The 13499-nt window shown below is 36.4% G+C and overlaps 2 protein-coding genes across 3 annotated transcripts; one reads left to right on the top strand and one right to left on the bottom strand.

Moving 5' to 3' along the window:
• Window positions 1–189: 189 nt before the first annotated feature.
• On the top strand, window positions 190–9712 carry LOC125188440 (DExH-box ATP-dependent RNA helicase DExH3). The gene is made up of 20 exons (XM_048085290.1): window positions 190–634; window positions 892–1046; window positions 1477–1564; window positions 1772–2011; window positions 2769–2864; window positions 4160–4348; window positions 4506–4665; window positions 4752–4882; window positions 5160–5327; window positions 5426–5698; window positions 5991–6185; window positions 6292–6495; window positions 6627–6696; window positions 6794–6942; window positions 7517–7822; window positions 7969–8028; window positions 8113–8265; window positions 8350–8460; window positions 8564–9170; window positions 9254–9712. The coding sequence occupies exons 1-19, from the start codon at window positions 284–286 to the stop codon at window positions 9029–9031; spliced, it is 3567 nt and encodes a 1188-aa protein (XP_047941247.1). The 5' UTR covers window positions 190–283; the 3' UTR covers window positions 9032–9170; window positions 9254–9712.
• A 250-nt stretch (window positions 9713–9962) lies between these two features.
• LOC125188443 (beta-1,2-xylosyltransferase XYXT1-like) lies at window positions 9963–12635 on the bottom strand. 2 transcript variants are annotated; one of them, XM_048085293.1, is made up of 3 exons: window positions 12486–12635; window positions 12111–12199; window positions 9963–11167 (listed from the first exon to the last, which is right to left on the bottom strand). In XM_048085293.1, the coding sequence occupies exons 2-3, from the start codon at window positions 12169–12171 to the stop codon at window positions 10047–10049; spliced, it is 1182 nt and encodes a 393-aa protein (XP_047941250.1). In that variant the 5' UTR covers window positions 12172–12199; window positions 12486–12635; the 3' UTR covers window positions 9963–10046. The 2 variants fall into 2 exon arrangements, with proteins under 2 accessions (XP_047941250.1, XP_047941249.1); XM_048085292.1 differs by having other exon boundaries at window positions 12111–12188.
• Between the last annotated feature and the right edge of the window lie 864 nt (window positions 12636–13499).

The raw sequence follows: 13499 nt of genomic DNA, 5'->3' as shown, positions 1-13499 counted from the left end.
TAAAATAAACAAAATTAAATTTAATAATATTTCAATCTTATTTTTTTAATCTATTTTTATTATCCATTATGTATAATACAAAAATATTCAAAAATTGTTATGTTTAAAAACGAGCGTAGTAAATATACACTAGATGTCTAGAATAGTAATTTGGGTGTTAATTCAAGTGATCGACACGAGAAATCTCTTAAACCCTAACCACAACTCCCACACAGCATCAACGCCATGTCTTCTCACACACATCACACACTGCTCATCACTTATTAGCAACCCTTTCTCCTCAATGTTCGTCCAAAATTTCTTCAAACCCAAGCTCAGAGCCATGTCTCTGGCTCATCTTACATGTCCCACAAAATCCTGGTCCTCCGCCGTCACGGCGTACCGCAGGCTTCACAATTTGTACCCGAGAACTCAAACTAGGAATCTTCTGGCAGGCTTCTCCTTTTCCTGCTATGCTTCTTCATCATCATCTTCATCCAAGTCTTCTGTTGTGGTGAGGCGAAGCAGAAACGCTGCTTCTACGTTTTCTTCGCCGCACTTTTATCAGCGCAATTTGAGCTACGGGAGATTTGCTTACGATGAGTATGCGTCGGAGGAGTCCGACTGCGAAGTCCAGTCTTCGCCCAAGCAATTGGTAAATTTCAGATTATCAATTTCTATTGTTCACCAATGTGGAAATGTGTTCTTTTACTCTTATTGTGTGTTTTCCCCTTTTCCCTTTTCTTTATGGGAATTTTGAGATTTAATTTGTTCAAATGAAAATTTCTGAATGACAAATTTGATTATTAATTTTTGGATAATGGAGCTCCAATGTGGTAGTAGAATTTTTATAAATTGGCCGATGCATTGTGTATCTATAAGTTTGTGATTCCTTTTATGTATCATTGCCAGGGTGCTTCCACTCTCGATAATGTTGAAGATTGGCAATGGAAGTTGACTACGTTTTTGCGCCGTAAAGACGAGCAAGAGATTGTTTCGCGAGAGAAAAAAGATCGGCGTGATTTTGAGCAGCTCTCAGCTCTTGGAACCAGAATGGGATTGCACTGGTACTTGAAGGATATCTAGTCTATATATGTGCAAGCTCACACTTATTATATATGCATTGATGTTTGTTTGAGATAGTGTCTAAAATGAATATGCACAAAAAATGGTTCCTTGAACTTTCATAGTCTTTGTCATAGGGGTCCTTAAATTCTCACATGGCTCAGTTATGTTTATTGAACTTTGGGTCCTCACACTTTTAGGCTTTAGCATTCTCAAATGACTGCCATAGATTGACCCACTTATGACAAAATAACAAAATTAAAAGACCTTTATGAACTAAATAAAAGTTTGAAGACCTAATCACATGAAAGATGAAAGTTTCAGAATCTAGTTATGATGATTCTTTTCTAAAGGTCTAATCACAGAAAGGATGTAAGTTTAAGAATCTAGTTATGCATGATTCTTTCTAAAGGTCTCCTTTTTTATTTGCAGTCGTCAGTATGACAGAGTAGTTGTGTTCAGTAAAGTTCCACTGCCAAATTATAGATCTGATTTGGATACAAAGCGTCCTCAAAGGGAGGTATACCTTATTATATTAAAAAAACTTTCTATTGATTATTTCTTTTGTTTCTTACTATTACTGTACTAAAAACATTGATGGTCTCCAAGCACCTCTTCTGAGAATAGTTTGGTTATGAGCGGCTTCTGCAACATCTCAACCTAATTTTTGACTGAAGCTGGAAACAACGTGATACAACTTAACATACATAAGTGTTTCTTTTGGCAGGTGCTGTTACCATTTGGGTTGCAAAAGGAAGTAAATTCTCATCTCAGGGCACACCTTGCCAAAAAGGCTGTAAACAAAGAAAGCCTTCATAATGCTTATCCAGCATCCAATGTGGGTCAGGGTCAGTTAATTGATGAAGGACTGGAGGAGCAGGAGGCGCCCTCGACCAAAAGTGTTATAGCCGAGAGGGTTCTTCAGCGAAGGAGCTTGCAGATGCGCAATAAACAACAAGATTGGCGAGTTAGTGTGATCCAGATTTCTGTTATTTTCTAGTTATATCTGTGTTACCATACCTATTGCTAACTTGCTAAATCTTTCTTCTGTTCACTATAGTTGCTCTCTATCATAACTGTGTTGGTGTCAGAGATTGATTTTCTAATAATTGAATTCATATTCCAATATTCCATAGGTCGGATTGCTTCACACTGAATTTGTTGCTGGCAGTTTGTTTTTAGATAGTCAAGCGAAATGTTTGTAAGCATTCTAGTTTCTTGTGAACAAAAAGAAACCACTCTTTAAAAAAGATAAACCTTTTTATCCTTAAATATGTCTAAGTGCCGAGTCAGTTGCTTTTTTTCTAAGCACAATAAGAGATTGATAGATTGATGGTTGTAATTGGTAAGTAACCCCTGAATTGAGGTTCTGCATTGAAACATTGAATAAGCTATACAAATGTTTAGGTAAATGATAAAATTGATTCATAGTAGCAATGTCTTACTGCTCTATCATTTTATGCTCGTTCACTATGAATGTAAGAGTTTTGTAGATGAATCTTTCAAATGGGCCAGTGGCGTGTGTAAGCTATATAGTTAAAGGAAAATCAATAACTCATTGCAAATGTATATTATTATTTGTTGGTTACAAATATGAAAAATATCACACTATTCCTTAATATATCCATGAATATTACCGTCTGCTGACGTTTATTATTATGGTTGGTTGCTGGCAAAAGTATGTGTATTTGATGGACTTATTTTACTCTGGTTGCATGGTACAGGAATCTTCAGAAGGTCAAAAGATGCTGGAGTTCCGGAAAAGTCTTCCATCTCATGAAGCCAGAGAAACATTATTGCACACTATTTCTCAAAATCAGGTACTGGGTTGAATTGATTAGTCTTGTTATGTGGCAATTCATATGTGGCTTGTGTTCTTTGATGGATTTCAACTTTCAACCCTGTGCATTTTGAGTTTCTCTTACTGACTCACCTCCTCCAACACCTCTCAAGCTACCAAATGAGCATATATAAAACACTTAGGTATTAGCTAATCATAAAATAGATCTTATTATTTAACATTGATTTGTGAATTGATATTGATCTTTGGTAAAGTAACAACAGTTAGACGATTGTCCTGAGGCCAATCCACCATGTTCATATTAGATTTTTCAGAAAAGTAATTTCATCAGGTAGTTTGGTAATTTCTCTGTTGCAGTGTACTTAGTAAAATAAGTGGTAAGTTCTGCTTAAAACAAGTTTTAGGCTCCACAGTGGGAAAAAGGGTGGTATGCTGGTAGAGGACTAAAAAAGAAAGAAGGTAATATGAGCTTGATGTGGATCTGGGGCGTGGGGTAGGGCAATGTTTAGGATGGTGAAAATTTTCAGTTTATGGTGCCATCGCTAGGACTTTGGTGCTTCACTCTGTGCTGTTCCTAGTCCCTCCGTTGCTTGAATCAATTCTGTAGGAATTGCTGTTGGCCAATTAAAAAATGCCCTATAACTGTTTTGGCTTGTACAAAGACCTTACTAGTTACTACCCCTACTGATACAAACTGCCGATCCCGCATAATTCATAGTGTTACTCGAGCCCAGTGATACTCAATTCTCACTGGAATAGTTGTTTGAGTCATTGTGACTTGAGGTTACTGGACAGTGCCTTGAGCTTCAGCTGTTCGAGGGACAGTGACAGAGTGACTTGAGAAGTTGAGCTTCAGGTAGCGCCAGCCACTTAAGCCAACCTGGAACTGAGTGACTTAGATGGAAATCATGGTAACAGAGTCCGGATTTACTATTAAACGTTGCTGCATTATCTAAATAGATATTTCCATTAAACTATGTGCTTTCATCCAGTATACATTGTTTGATTTTTTTTTTTTGCTTTTTTTATTATATTAATTTAATAAAAATGCAGATAAATTGCAAGTATTATCTAACAATAGTAATCTGCCTTCATAACGACTAACATGTTTTGCCCAATAACAAAAATATGACTACCACTTCTCTCTCTCTATATATAAACCTGAATATATGCCCTCAATAGATCCTTGACACGTGTCCTTGCCAAGTCTTCTCACGGGAAACTGTGTCTATGTTCTGTTTCTTCTTGAGCGCAGAACAGCAGAAGATCTACATGAATTTGCTTACTAAACTTGGTTGCAATTTGCTTTTTCAGGTTGTTGTTGTCTCTGGTGAAACTGGCTGTGGGAAAACTACCCAATTACCACAATACGTCTTGGAGTCAGAAATTGATGCCTCTCGAGGAGCTGCATGTAGTATTATCTGCACCCAACCTAGACGAATTTCTGCTATAGCTGTTGCTGAGAGAGTTGCTGCTGAGCGTGGTGAAGAAATAGGAGAATCTGTAAGCCTCTTGCTTATTTCTGATTGAAAATGTTTTCTTATGGTTGTAGCATATATATATTTACTTTATAGGTTTAATGCAAGAGTTCTCAGTATGAATATTTATTTGAATCGCACACTATAAAAAATGTACAAATGATTTTCTATTGCATCTGAAGGTTGGTTATAAAGTTCGCCTTGAGGGAATGAAAGGAAGAGATACTCGTCTCCTTTTCTGTACTACTGGCATCCTTTTAAGGAGATTATTGGTGGACAGAAACTTGAAAGGTGTAACTCATGTTTTCATTGATGAAATTCATGAGCGTGGGATGAATGAAGGTATTTCTTTGATTGCAATTTCTCTGTATTAACGAATTTCCTTATTTATGTATTCTTTGTTCTCAATGTTGTCCATTTCATTGCAGATTTTCTTCTAATTGTACTGAAGGATCTTCTTCCCCGCCGACCAGAACTAAAATTGATTTTGATGAGTGCTACCCTAAATGCTGAACTTTTTGCTTCTTATTTTGGTGGAGCTCCAGCAATACATGTTCCGGTGAGTTGGAATTGTTTGACTTACTTCAAATTCCTAATTTTCATGCTGCTTAAATGTACTCTAATGCACAAAGTGGTATGCTAAAATTTCTTAATTTCATGAAAGGGACTTTCTGCTCTATTCTAATTTCTAGGTATAAAGTTGCTGTGCTCTCTTGTTGCTTCTACTCATTGTTGCTTCCCTATATAATTTCATCCTATTTGATAAATACTACCCACACGCCTGCCCCACTCCCTTCTGATCCAATAGCTGATTCAGTATTTTGGTCTATTATCAGGGATTTACATACCCTGTTCGGAATTACTTTTTGGAAAACATTCTAGAAACGACTGGGTACAGATTGACACCGTATAATCAAATAGATAACTATGGTCAAGACAAATTGTGGAAAATGCAAAAGCAGGGTCTCAGGAAAAGGAAGACGCAGATAGCTTCATCTGTTGAGGTATATTATTTTCGTAAAATTAGAACCAGATTATAATTGTATGTCGCCTAACCTTTTTACTGATTCTGTTATGGGTTGTCTTTGATTTTTTGAAACAGGAAGCTCTTATGGCTGCTGATTTTAGGGAGTACAGCCCCAGAGTTCGGGAGTCACTCTGTTGTTGGAATCCTGATTCAATTGGATTTAATCTAATTGAGAATGTGCTTTGTCACATTTGCCGCAAAGAAAGACCTGGTGCTGTATTAGTATTTATGACTGGTTGGGATGATATAAATTCTTTGAAACAGCAGCTTGAAGCTCATCCACTATTGGGAGATCCAAGCAAAGTTTTGTTGCTTGCATGCCATGGTTCCATGTCTAGTGCAGAACAGGTTACTTCATGGATCCTTACTGTGTAATAGTTGTTAAATTATGTGTGCAGATCATCACTCACACGTTGCATATTTTTATGACTAATAATTTATGCTTAGTGTGGGTACTTTACTGAAGGGTCATAGAATTATGGGTCTCTCTCTCTCTCTCACACACACACACAGTGAGGTGGCTTGCCAGGGGATTGATGGAGGATGTTATGCAGCTGTTATCAATAGCTTAGTCTCTTAAACAGTGGCAGTTCATTTTTATTCTTTATATAACATTAATTTTGCTCTTTTTGGAGAACAGAAATTAATTTTTAATAAACCTGAAGATGGAGTCAGGAAGATTGTTCTGGCAACCAATATGGCTGAAACAAGTATCACAATTAATGATGTTGTTTTTGTGGTTGATTGTGGGAAAGCAAAAGAGACATCTTATGATGCTCTGAATAACACTCCTTGTTTGCTTCCATCCTGGATCTCGAAGGCTTCTGCTCGCCAGGTATATGCATTACTCAAGATTTTGAATTAGCTCTTTGATATAAACTGTTTAAAGAAATATATGCATTTAGATAGCAACATGGATGATTTTTAATTTCATGTATCAGAGGAAAGGTAGAGCAGGCCGTGTACAACCAGGAGAGTGCTACCATCTATATCCTAGATGTGTGCATGATGCCTTTGCAGATTATCAATTGCCAGAACTTTTGAGGACACCTTTACAGTCTTTATGTTTGCAAATCAAGAGCTTGCAACTTGGAAGCATATCAGAGTTCTTAGCTAAGGCCTTACAAGCACCTGAGCCGCTCTCAGTAAGCTTAATTGTCCTCCCTCCTTTATTTGCATCTCATCCTTTAATCCTTGGCTGTGCATTTTCACCCAAGGTTTGTTGCGGCCTTATGAGGTTATGTCTTTTATACATGTATATTTATTTGTTTCTCAGGTTCAAAATGCTGTTGAGTACTTAAAGATGATTGGGGCTTTAGATGAAAAAGAAAATCTGACAGTTCTTGGTATATATCAATTATTACTAATTATGTACATTGTGTTTCTGATAAGAGCTTGCAAATATCCGTTGCTTTGTGATGATGATATGCTTTCTTATTCCAGGACGCCACTTGTCGATGCTTCCAGTCGAGCCAAAGCTCGGTAAAATGCTCATATATGGTGCTATTTTCAATTGCTTGGATCCAATTATGACAATTGTAGCTGGCCTAAGTGTGAGAGATCCATTCTTGATGCCATTCGACAAAAAAGATGTAAGTAGCATAATAGTTTAAGGCATATGCTTTAGTCGCTTTGTTAGTAGGGATGAGCATTGTGCATTGTTAGAGAAAAATAGTACAAGTCCACTCAGTGCAACTGGTTTTGCGATTTCTATTGAAAAATGTTTGATGCTCTTCCAATTTTATAAGCATCCTTCACTTTAGAGACCATTTACTAGATATTTCTTACTCTTATTCAATATAGATCTCCTAGTTTTGTGTTACTTGATTGCTGATAACTGTGAAGTGTGAACAACTTCTACTAAGCTGTTCTCCATATGCAGGTTCGTAGTAGTATTTCTCTAACTTCTTCCAGAAGAATATCTCTAAAAATTGACTGTCGATATGTATAGGCTACTTAAGTACACACTACACAGTTTTATGCTCTGTTTGGTGTGTGCTATGTCTCGTCTCTCAATTAATGTTAGACCTTTAGCTTCAAGATTGTAGAAAATCAAGTGAGGATTGATTGATTTTTCAATTCTGAAGGGATATGTTCAGGATGCATTGAGTTAACCTCTGTTCCAAGCACAATGAATAACTTGGTAATCTCTTTTGACTCTTGCAGCTTGCTGAGTCTGCAAAGGCCCAGTTTTCTGCTCGTGGCTTCAGTGACCATCTTGCACTGGTCCGGGCCTTTGATGGTTGGAAACATGCTGAAAGGGAGCAGTCTGGCTATGAATATTGTTGGAGAAATTTTCTATCTATGCAAACCCTGAGAGCCATTGATTCTCTAAAGAAGCAGTTCTCGTATCTGCTCAAAGATATTGGTTTAGTTGAAAATTTTGAGAGTTGTAACATGTGCAGTCACGATGAACATCTCGTTCGTTCTGTTATATGCGCGGGTCTGTTTCCTGGAATATGCTCTGTTGTGGTGAGTGAAACATCATTTTTTTGTATTTACATTTCTCATAACCAATTTGTATACTTAAGTGAGGACACTGAGAATGTGAGCTCACTTGTGTTTTATCTGGTACCTAGTGTTGTGTGTTAGAACTAATTTAAAGTTTATTGATCCAGAATAAGGAGAGGTCAATATCATTAAAAACAATGGAGGATGGTTCAGCACTGTTGCATTCGGTGAGAGATCATTCATCACGTCACTTAACGCTGTATTTTCACATTTGTCGTGTATTAATGATTCCATTATACGTTCTTGTTCAGAATTCCGTGAATGCCCAGGAAGCCAAAATTCCATTCCCATGGCTTGTTTTCAATGAAAAAATCAAAGTCAATTCAGTATTCCTTCGAGATTCAACTGGTGTATCTGATTCAGTGGTTCTCTTATTTGGAGGGAATGTTTCTAGCGGCGGACTTGTAAATCTATGCTTTCCCTATTTCTCATGATTGTGTTTTTCTCATGATTGCCACTTTCTCATGCTTTTTGCATTATCTTTGTAGGATGGCCACATGAAAATGCTGGGTGGATACATGGAGTTCTTCATGAAGCCAGAGTTGGCTACTATGTATCTTAGCATAAAGAAAGAGCTTGGCGAACTTGTTCAAAAGAAGGTATATATCCGTCTGTTATGTGTCTTTCTTATGCTTGGCATATCTAATTATCTCTGCCTTGTTGCTTTCCTTCTTCGTTAATCTCATGCTTATACGACTGCAGCTCTTGAACCCAAAGTTGGACATAAAGAGTCATAACGAGCTTCTAACAGCAGTGAGATTGCTGGTGTCAGAGGACCGGTGTGAAGGCAGATTTGTTTTTGGGCGGCAGCTTCCAACAGCCTCGAAAAAATTCGAAAAGGAGATTCAATTAGGTTCAGCCAACGTTGGGGGTAATAATGCAAAATCTCACCTCCAAACCTTGCTCGCTAGGGCAGGACATCAGCCGCCTTCCTATAAGACGAAAGAATTAAAAAACAACAAGTTCAGATCTACTGTTATGTTCAATGGTCTAGATTTTGTTGGCCAGCCTCGTGGTAGTAAAAAAGAGGCAGAAAAAGACGCAGCTGCAGAGGCTCTGACGTGGTTGACTGGTGATAGCCAATCGTCTCAAAAAACCGTAGAGTACATGTCTGCCATTCTGAAGAAAAGCAAGAAAAACCAAGATTATTCTTCTACAAGGTGGCGGTAGTTAGTTGCTTGGAGGAAGCATATTTTGATGGAATTGGATCAGCACACCACCATGAACTGGTCTCCACATTTTTTATTGGTTCAAAGCAAAATTGTGCCTTGGTTTCATGCAATTACAGGAAGTAGTCGACGTTTTGCTGGTACAGAAGCTTTTGATTCTTTCTGGGTGGCTGCTCTTTAACACAACCAGACAGCTGATTCTCTAACATTTTTGATGCAGTAGCCTTCCCCCATTGTCTGTATATATTACTTGAAGTGGATACAACGACACCACAAGGTGAATTCTTCCAATCCCAGGAAAAGTCCTCTCGCCTGCTTGAACGCTCACGAGGTCGGTGCTTTACATTTCCTTACGATTTGAATACTTAGATTATTCGATCAAGTAAGGTGGAGTTACGGCTATCCCAGTGGTCAGTTGTGTTATATAGGATTTCTTTAGTATGATAAGATTAAAAGGTGAATAAGGCAGCATGTTTATCATCATTTAGTTGATTCATTCCTATCAGTAGTTGAGTAGTATAGTATGTAATGATTTTGACATTCGGTATTGCCAACGTTGGTGTCATTGCCAGAGTTATGCCCTAAACACCAGTGGCCATGACCGGTTTTCCTGTTTATATTCTCTGCAATATTAATGTTGAAGAGTTATACTAATAGTGATTCGTATTCATTTTTAGAAGTCTTTGACGGCCTCTTAGAGTTTTGATGAAGCAGTTTTTAAAATTGCCACACTTTTATTGAATTTTTTTGTAGATCTGCATTCTTTGGTCTTTTAGAATGATTTTAATTTAATTTGTCTAGTTAAATGGTTTTAAATTTTCAGGTGTAGATTTGGGGTGATTATCTAGTGACAAATAAGAGCTTCTAGGAATATAAAATTTCAATATATTTATTAGGCTGCGTTTGCTTTTAGGTACTGAGAAAATGAGGAATAAGAAAAGTGTAATTTAATTATTGGAACATCATACATTTCAATTTAATTTACACATTCCTATACACCAAGAAAAAACCCCTAACTAACTATTACAAACAAGCTCCATGGCTTCCAATAGAGTTGAATTAAACCTAAACAAATCAACACTAACATCTTGTTCATCCAAATAAACCGAACGATATACAGCCCATTCCTTCTTGTATAAACTTTGAAGATCAAACACCTCACTCCCAACCCCATATTTCTCAACCAACGAGCTCTCCCTCACTTCCACCTTATACCCCAAATATCTCAAATTCATATCTCTCGACGAGTTTTCGAAGCAGTCCTTCGCATTAAACTCCACTCCGAACGGCACAATCTGCACCACAATCGCATTTTCGAGAAGAAATACCATGTTGGTCATCCCGGCACCATGCACCGCCACCATAACATCAAAGCCGTTCCCAAATCTCGCTACCGATGAAACATCTCCTCCCATTTCCCTCACGCTCACGTCGAATCCAACGCTCTGTGCCAGCTCAGCCACGTCGTATTCGTTCCTCAGGCGCCGGCTCTTGTTCTTGCAACCGCCGACAAACCCTCTCTCCAGTGAGTAGGTGGTTTTGAGAAATTTGGTGAAGTGAGTGACTGAATAGTTCGGTGAAATCGATTTATCTATGTTTAACACTTTGTGAGATTTGAGCCCCGCGATAATTCTTGGGAAACATAGGACCTCATTTTGGCTGGCCATGTCGATAATTTCGTATTTTGACAACATGTGTAGGATTGGTTTGTATTTGGAAATCCACCATGGATTCATGTCAACTACGAGGAAGATTACCGTCGTGTTGAATTGCCGAGAGGTCAAGTAGAGTGGGATGAGCACGTCGGTGAAGTCATGGAAGGGGTTTCCGAGGTAGCCTCCGGTGGAGAAGATGACGGCCGGGGCAGTGAATAGCCGGGTGCAAGGTGGGGTTGTGTTAGGGTTTTGATAGGTTATGTTGATATTTTTGATCTTTTTCATTATGCTTTTCTCGAAATTTCGGGCGTAGGGTTTGAGGTTCCAAAAGGAGGTGGTTGTGTTGAGTTGTTGAGTTGTGGGTATGAATATGGTGGATGAGTTGCCATGGACCCTAACCTCACCATTTATTTCGTACACTTGTGATCTTGAATTGGTTAGGTTTTGAGTGATTGGTGGTGTTACACTCTCCACATAACTATCTGAAATAAGAAAAGAAATTATATGTTACTCCATTTAGAAGCAGTCAAAAAATTAGATTCATTATTTCAATAATACTCGTTTCAAAATTAAAATCTATTACTGTGATATGAGATAATAACTAGTAACATTTATAGTCAATATATAAAATTCACTAAAAGAAATAAAAATTAAAATTTTACCTAGCTAGCCTTTTGTGATAAAAGAAGAATCTTGGCCTATGTGCCTTTAATTAGTTTAGTAGACAATCCGACAACTTATAGTCTCTAGCAAAAGTTGCCATAATACTTGGTCCACAAAAGAAAATTATCCATTTTCACTTATGATAATAAGGTTCATACAAGATACAACCCATACTAGATATAGTCACATGTTGTAGTGACTCCACTAAAATCACAATATCCACTACACAATTAATTAATAATACTATTTTATTAAAATTTGAGTTGTCTATAATATGATAAAATTTTCGTGGACCAGATGGAGTACATATATACTCCAAAATCTAAATCCCATTCGAGTTATTCTCACATTTGTATAATTGTTAGCTCTGGTTAAAGATTTTTTTTTTGTGTGAAAAGATACAAAATTGTTTTAATGATGTGGTTTGAGTCGTTTGACTATAAAGATGTGAGGTGCCAGCTACCATTCTTTTGAATTAAGTGGAGAAGATGATTAATTAATACTACTTGAGTACTTGTTAAACAAGAGAAAAAATCACACATACAAGCAAAATGGTTAATTTAGAGTATTTTCAATAATTGGAGACATTAAATTGGTTGAGACCGACAATGAGGCCAATTTATTAGGTAAATTACACATACAAACAAAATGGTTAAATTATATCAACGGAAAAAAATCACTTGCAAGCAATCACAACTTCAAATATAAACAATTTACGAAATAATCATCTTAAACAATGAAAACTAATTATTGAAGTCTTACATGATTGTGGTGGTTCGCTTATTTCTTGTGTGCTCATCAATATCTTGAGACCAGATGCCATTGATGTCTCAAAATCCTCTGCAGAAAAGCTTATAGAAATGTTATTCTAGCTCTTCATAATCATGCAAATTTTATTATGAAGATAGCCGAGTAAGAGTAGCAAAATTTAGACCTGACTATGAATTTATTAGAGTTCAATAAGTTAAGTGCAAGATTCATACTTTAAGAAAAAATGAGGTTTTAATTAGATCATAAATCTTAAAATGGAAAAGGGTTCTATGTATATATAGAAAGAAACATGTAGTATACGTAAGTACATTTTTGCGAAAGAACAATCCATCAATTGAGAAGGAAATAATGAAAAGGTGTACTTACTAATTAGGGGTAAGTTGGCAATAAAAGGTTTGAAAAGAGTGAATGCCATAAAAAAGCAACAAATGAGAGCTCCCAATCCCATCCTTCTCCGTTCATACTGACTGAAACTTCTTCCTAATATTGCCTTTTGCATCATTCTATTTATTTACACTTAAACTTCTCTTTTATCAAAATTCATACGATTTACAACTACTGGTGTGTATATATATGTGTTGTGTTTCTCTTTATTGAAATCATTCGCTTGCAAATGTTTTGTTTTTTGTATATTAATTAATGAATAATGACAATGTCAATGGCCCCAACGATTGTTTATTACTAGTACTTGTTTGTATTACTCCATTTGCATTATGTTTTACATACATTGTTGTTTAATTTATTTCTCTCTCTCTCTTGAGGGTAGATATGAAAAGGGCATTGGAGTTGACACACGGGAAAGTTATTAGTAATTACTTATTTAATTAATCATTGAACTCAATTGGATTCGTCCATCAATTAATTATTTCATTATGAATTAGTTTACTTTGAGTTTTAGGTGTAGAATGACTTTCAATGCAGTTGGGCTGCCCCCTTCAAAATATGCAAGTAAGGGGAATTAGTTCAAAAAAGATTTAAAAATAAATAAATTTGGAACTTAAAGGTTATTATAGAATGGTTTCATGGGATTTAGTTAAATGGAAACTATAATTATTGTATAAATTTCAAACTATGATATGTACCATTAAAAAATATCAATATATGACAAAATAGTAGCAACAAAAGATGTCAATACAATGTCAACGGTTGCTGCTGTGTTGGCATTTTTTTGTTGCTACTATTTTATCATCTGTTGAAATTCTCTAACGGTTCAGATCATAGTTTAGAGATTGTACAATATATAGAGTTTGTATTTTATCACTTACTAATAATTTCATTGTACTAATTAAATAACACATTCTCTGATACTAACAAATATGAAAAATAACAATAACATGTCCACCGTTGCTTATTAAGTAATACTTCCTCCATCCGCTATTA

This window comes from Salvia hispanica, chromosome 5, assembly GCF_023119035.1.
Source record: "Salvia hispanica cultivar TCC Black 2014 chromosome 5, UniMelb_Shisp_WGS_1.0, whole genome shotgun sequence".
Classification (NCBI taxonomy): Eukaryota; Viridiplantae; Streptophyta; class Magnoliopsida; order Lamiales; family Lamiaceae; genus Salvia; species Salvia hispanica.
This window is presented reverse-complemented; position numbering and strand designations above follow the sequence as displayed.

What these genes read in the sequence shown, in the direction of transcription:
- LOC125188440 (XM_048085290.1), top strand. Translation starts at nt 284, where the DNA reads ATGTTCGTCCAAAATTTCTTCAAACCCAAGCTCAGAGCCATGTCTCTG. An exon ending in GTGAAGAAATAGGAGAATCT is followed by an intron (nt 4,349 to 4,505) that starts GTAAGCCTCTTG and finishes TTGCATCTGAAG; the next exon opens with GTTGGTTATAAAGTTCGCCT. An exon ending in CGAAGGCTTCTGCTCGCCAG is followed by an intron (nt 6,186 to 6,291) that starts GTATATGCATTA and finishes TTCATGTATCAG; the next exon opens with AGGAAAGGTAGAGCAGGCCG.
- LOC125188443 (XM_048085292.1), bottom strand. Translation starts at nt 12,621, where the DNA reads ATGATGCAAAAGGCAATATTAGGAAGAAGTTTCAGTCAGTATGAACGG. An exon ending in TGCCAACTTACCCCTAATTA is followed by an intron (nt 12,189 to 12,485) that starts GTAAGTACACCT and finishes GCTTTTCTGCAG; the next exon opens with AGGATTTTGAGACATCAATG. An exon ending in AAGCGAACCACCACAATCAT is followed by an intron (nt 11,168 to 12,110) that starts GTAAGACTTCAA and finishes TTCTTATTTCAG; the next exon opens with ATAGTTATGTGGAGAGTGTA.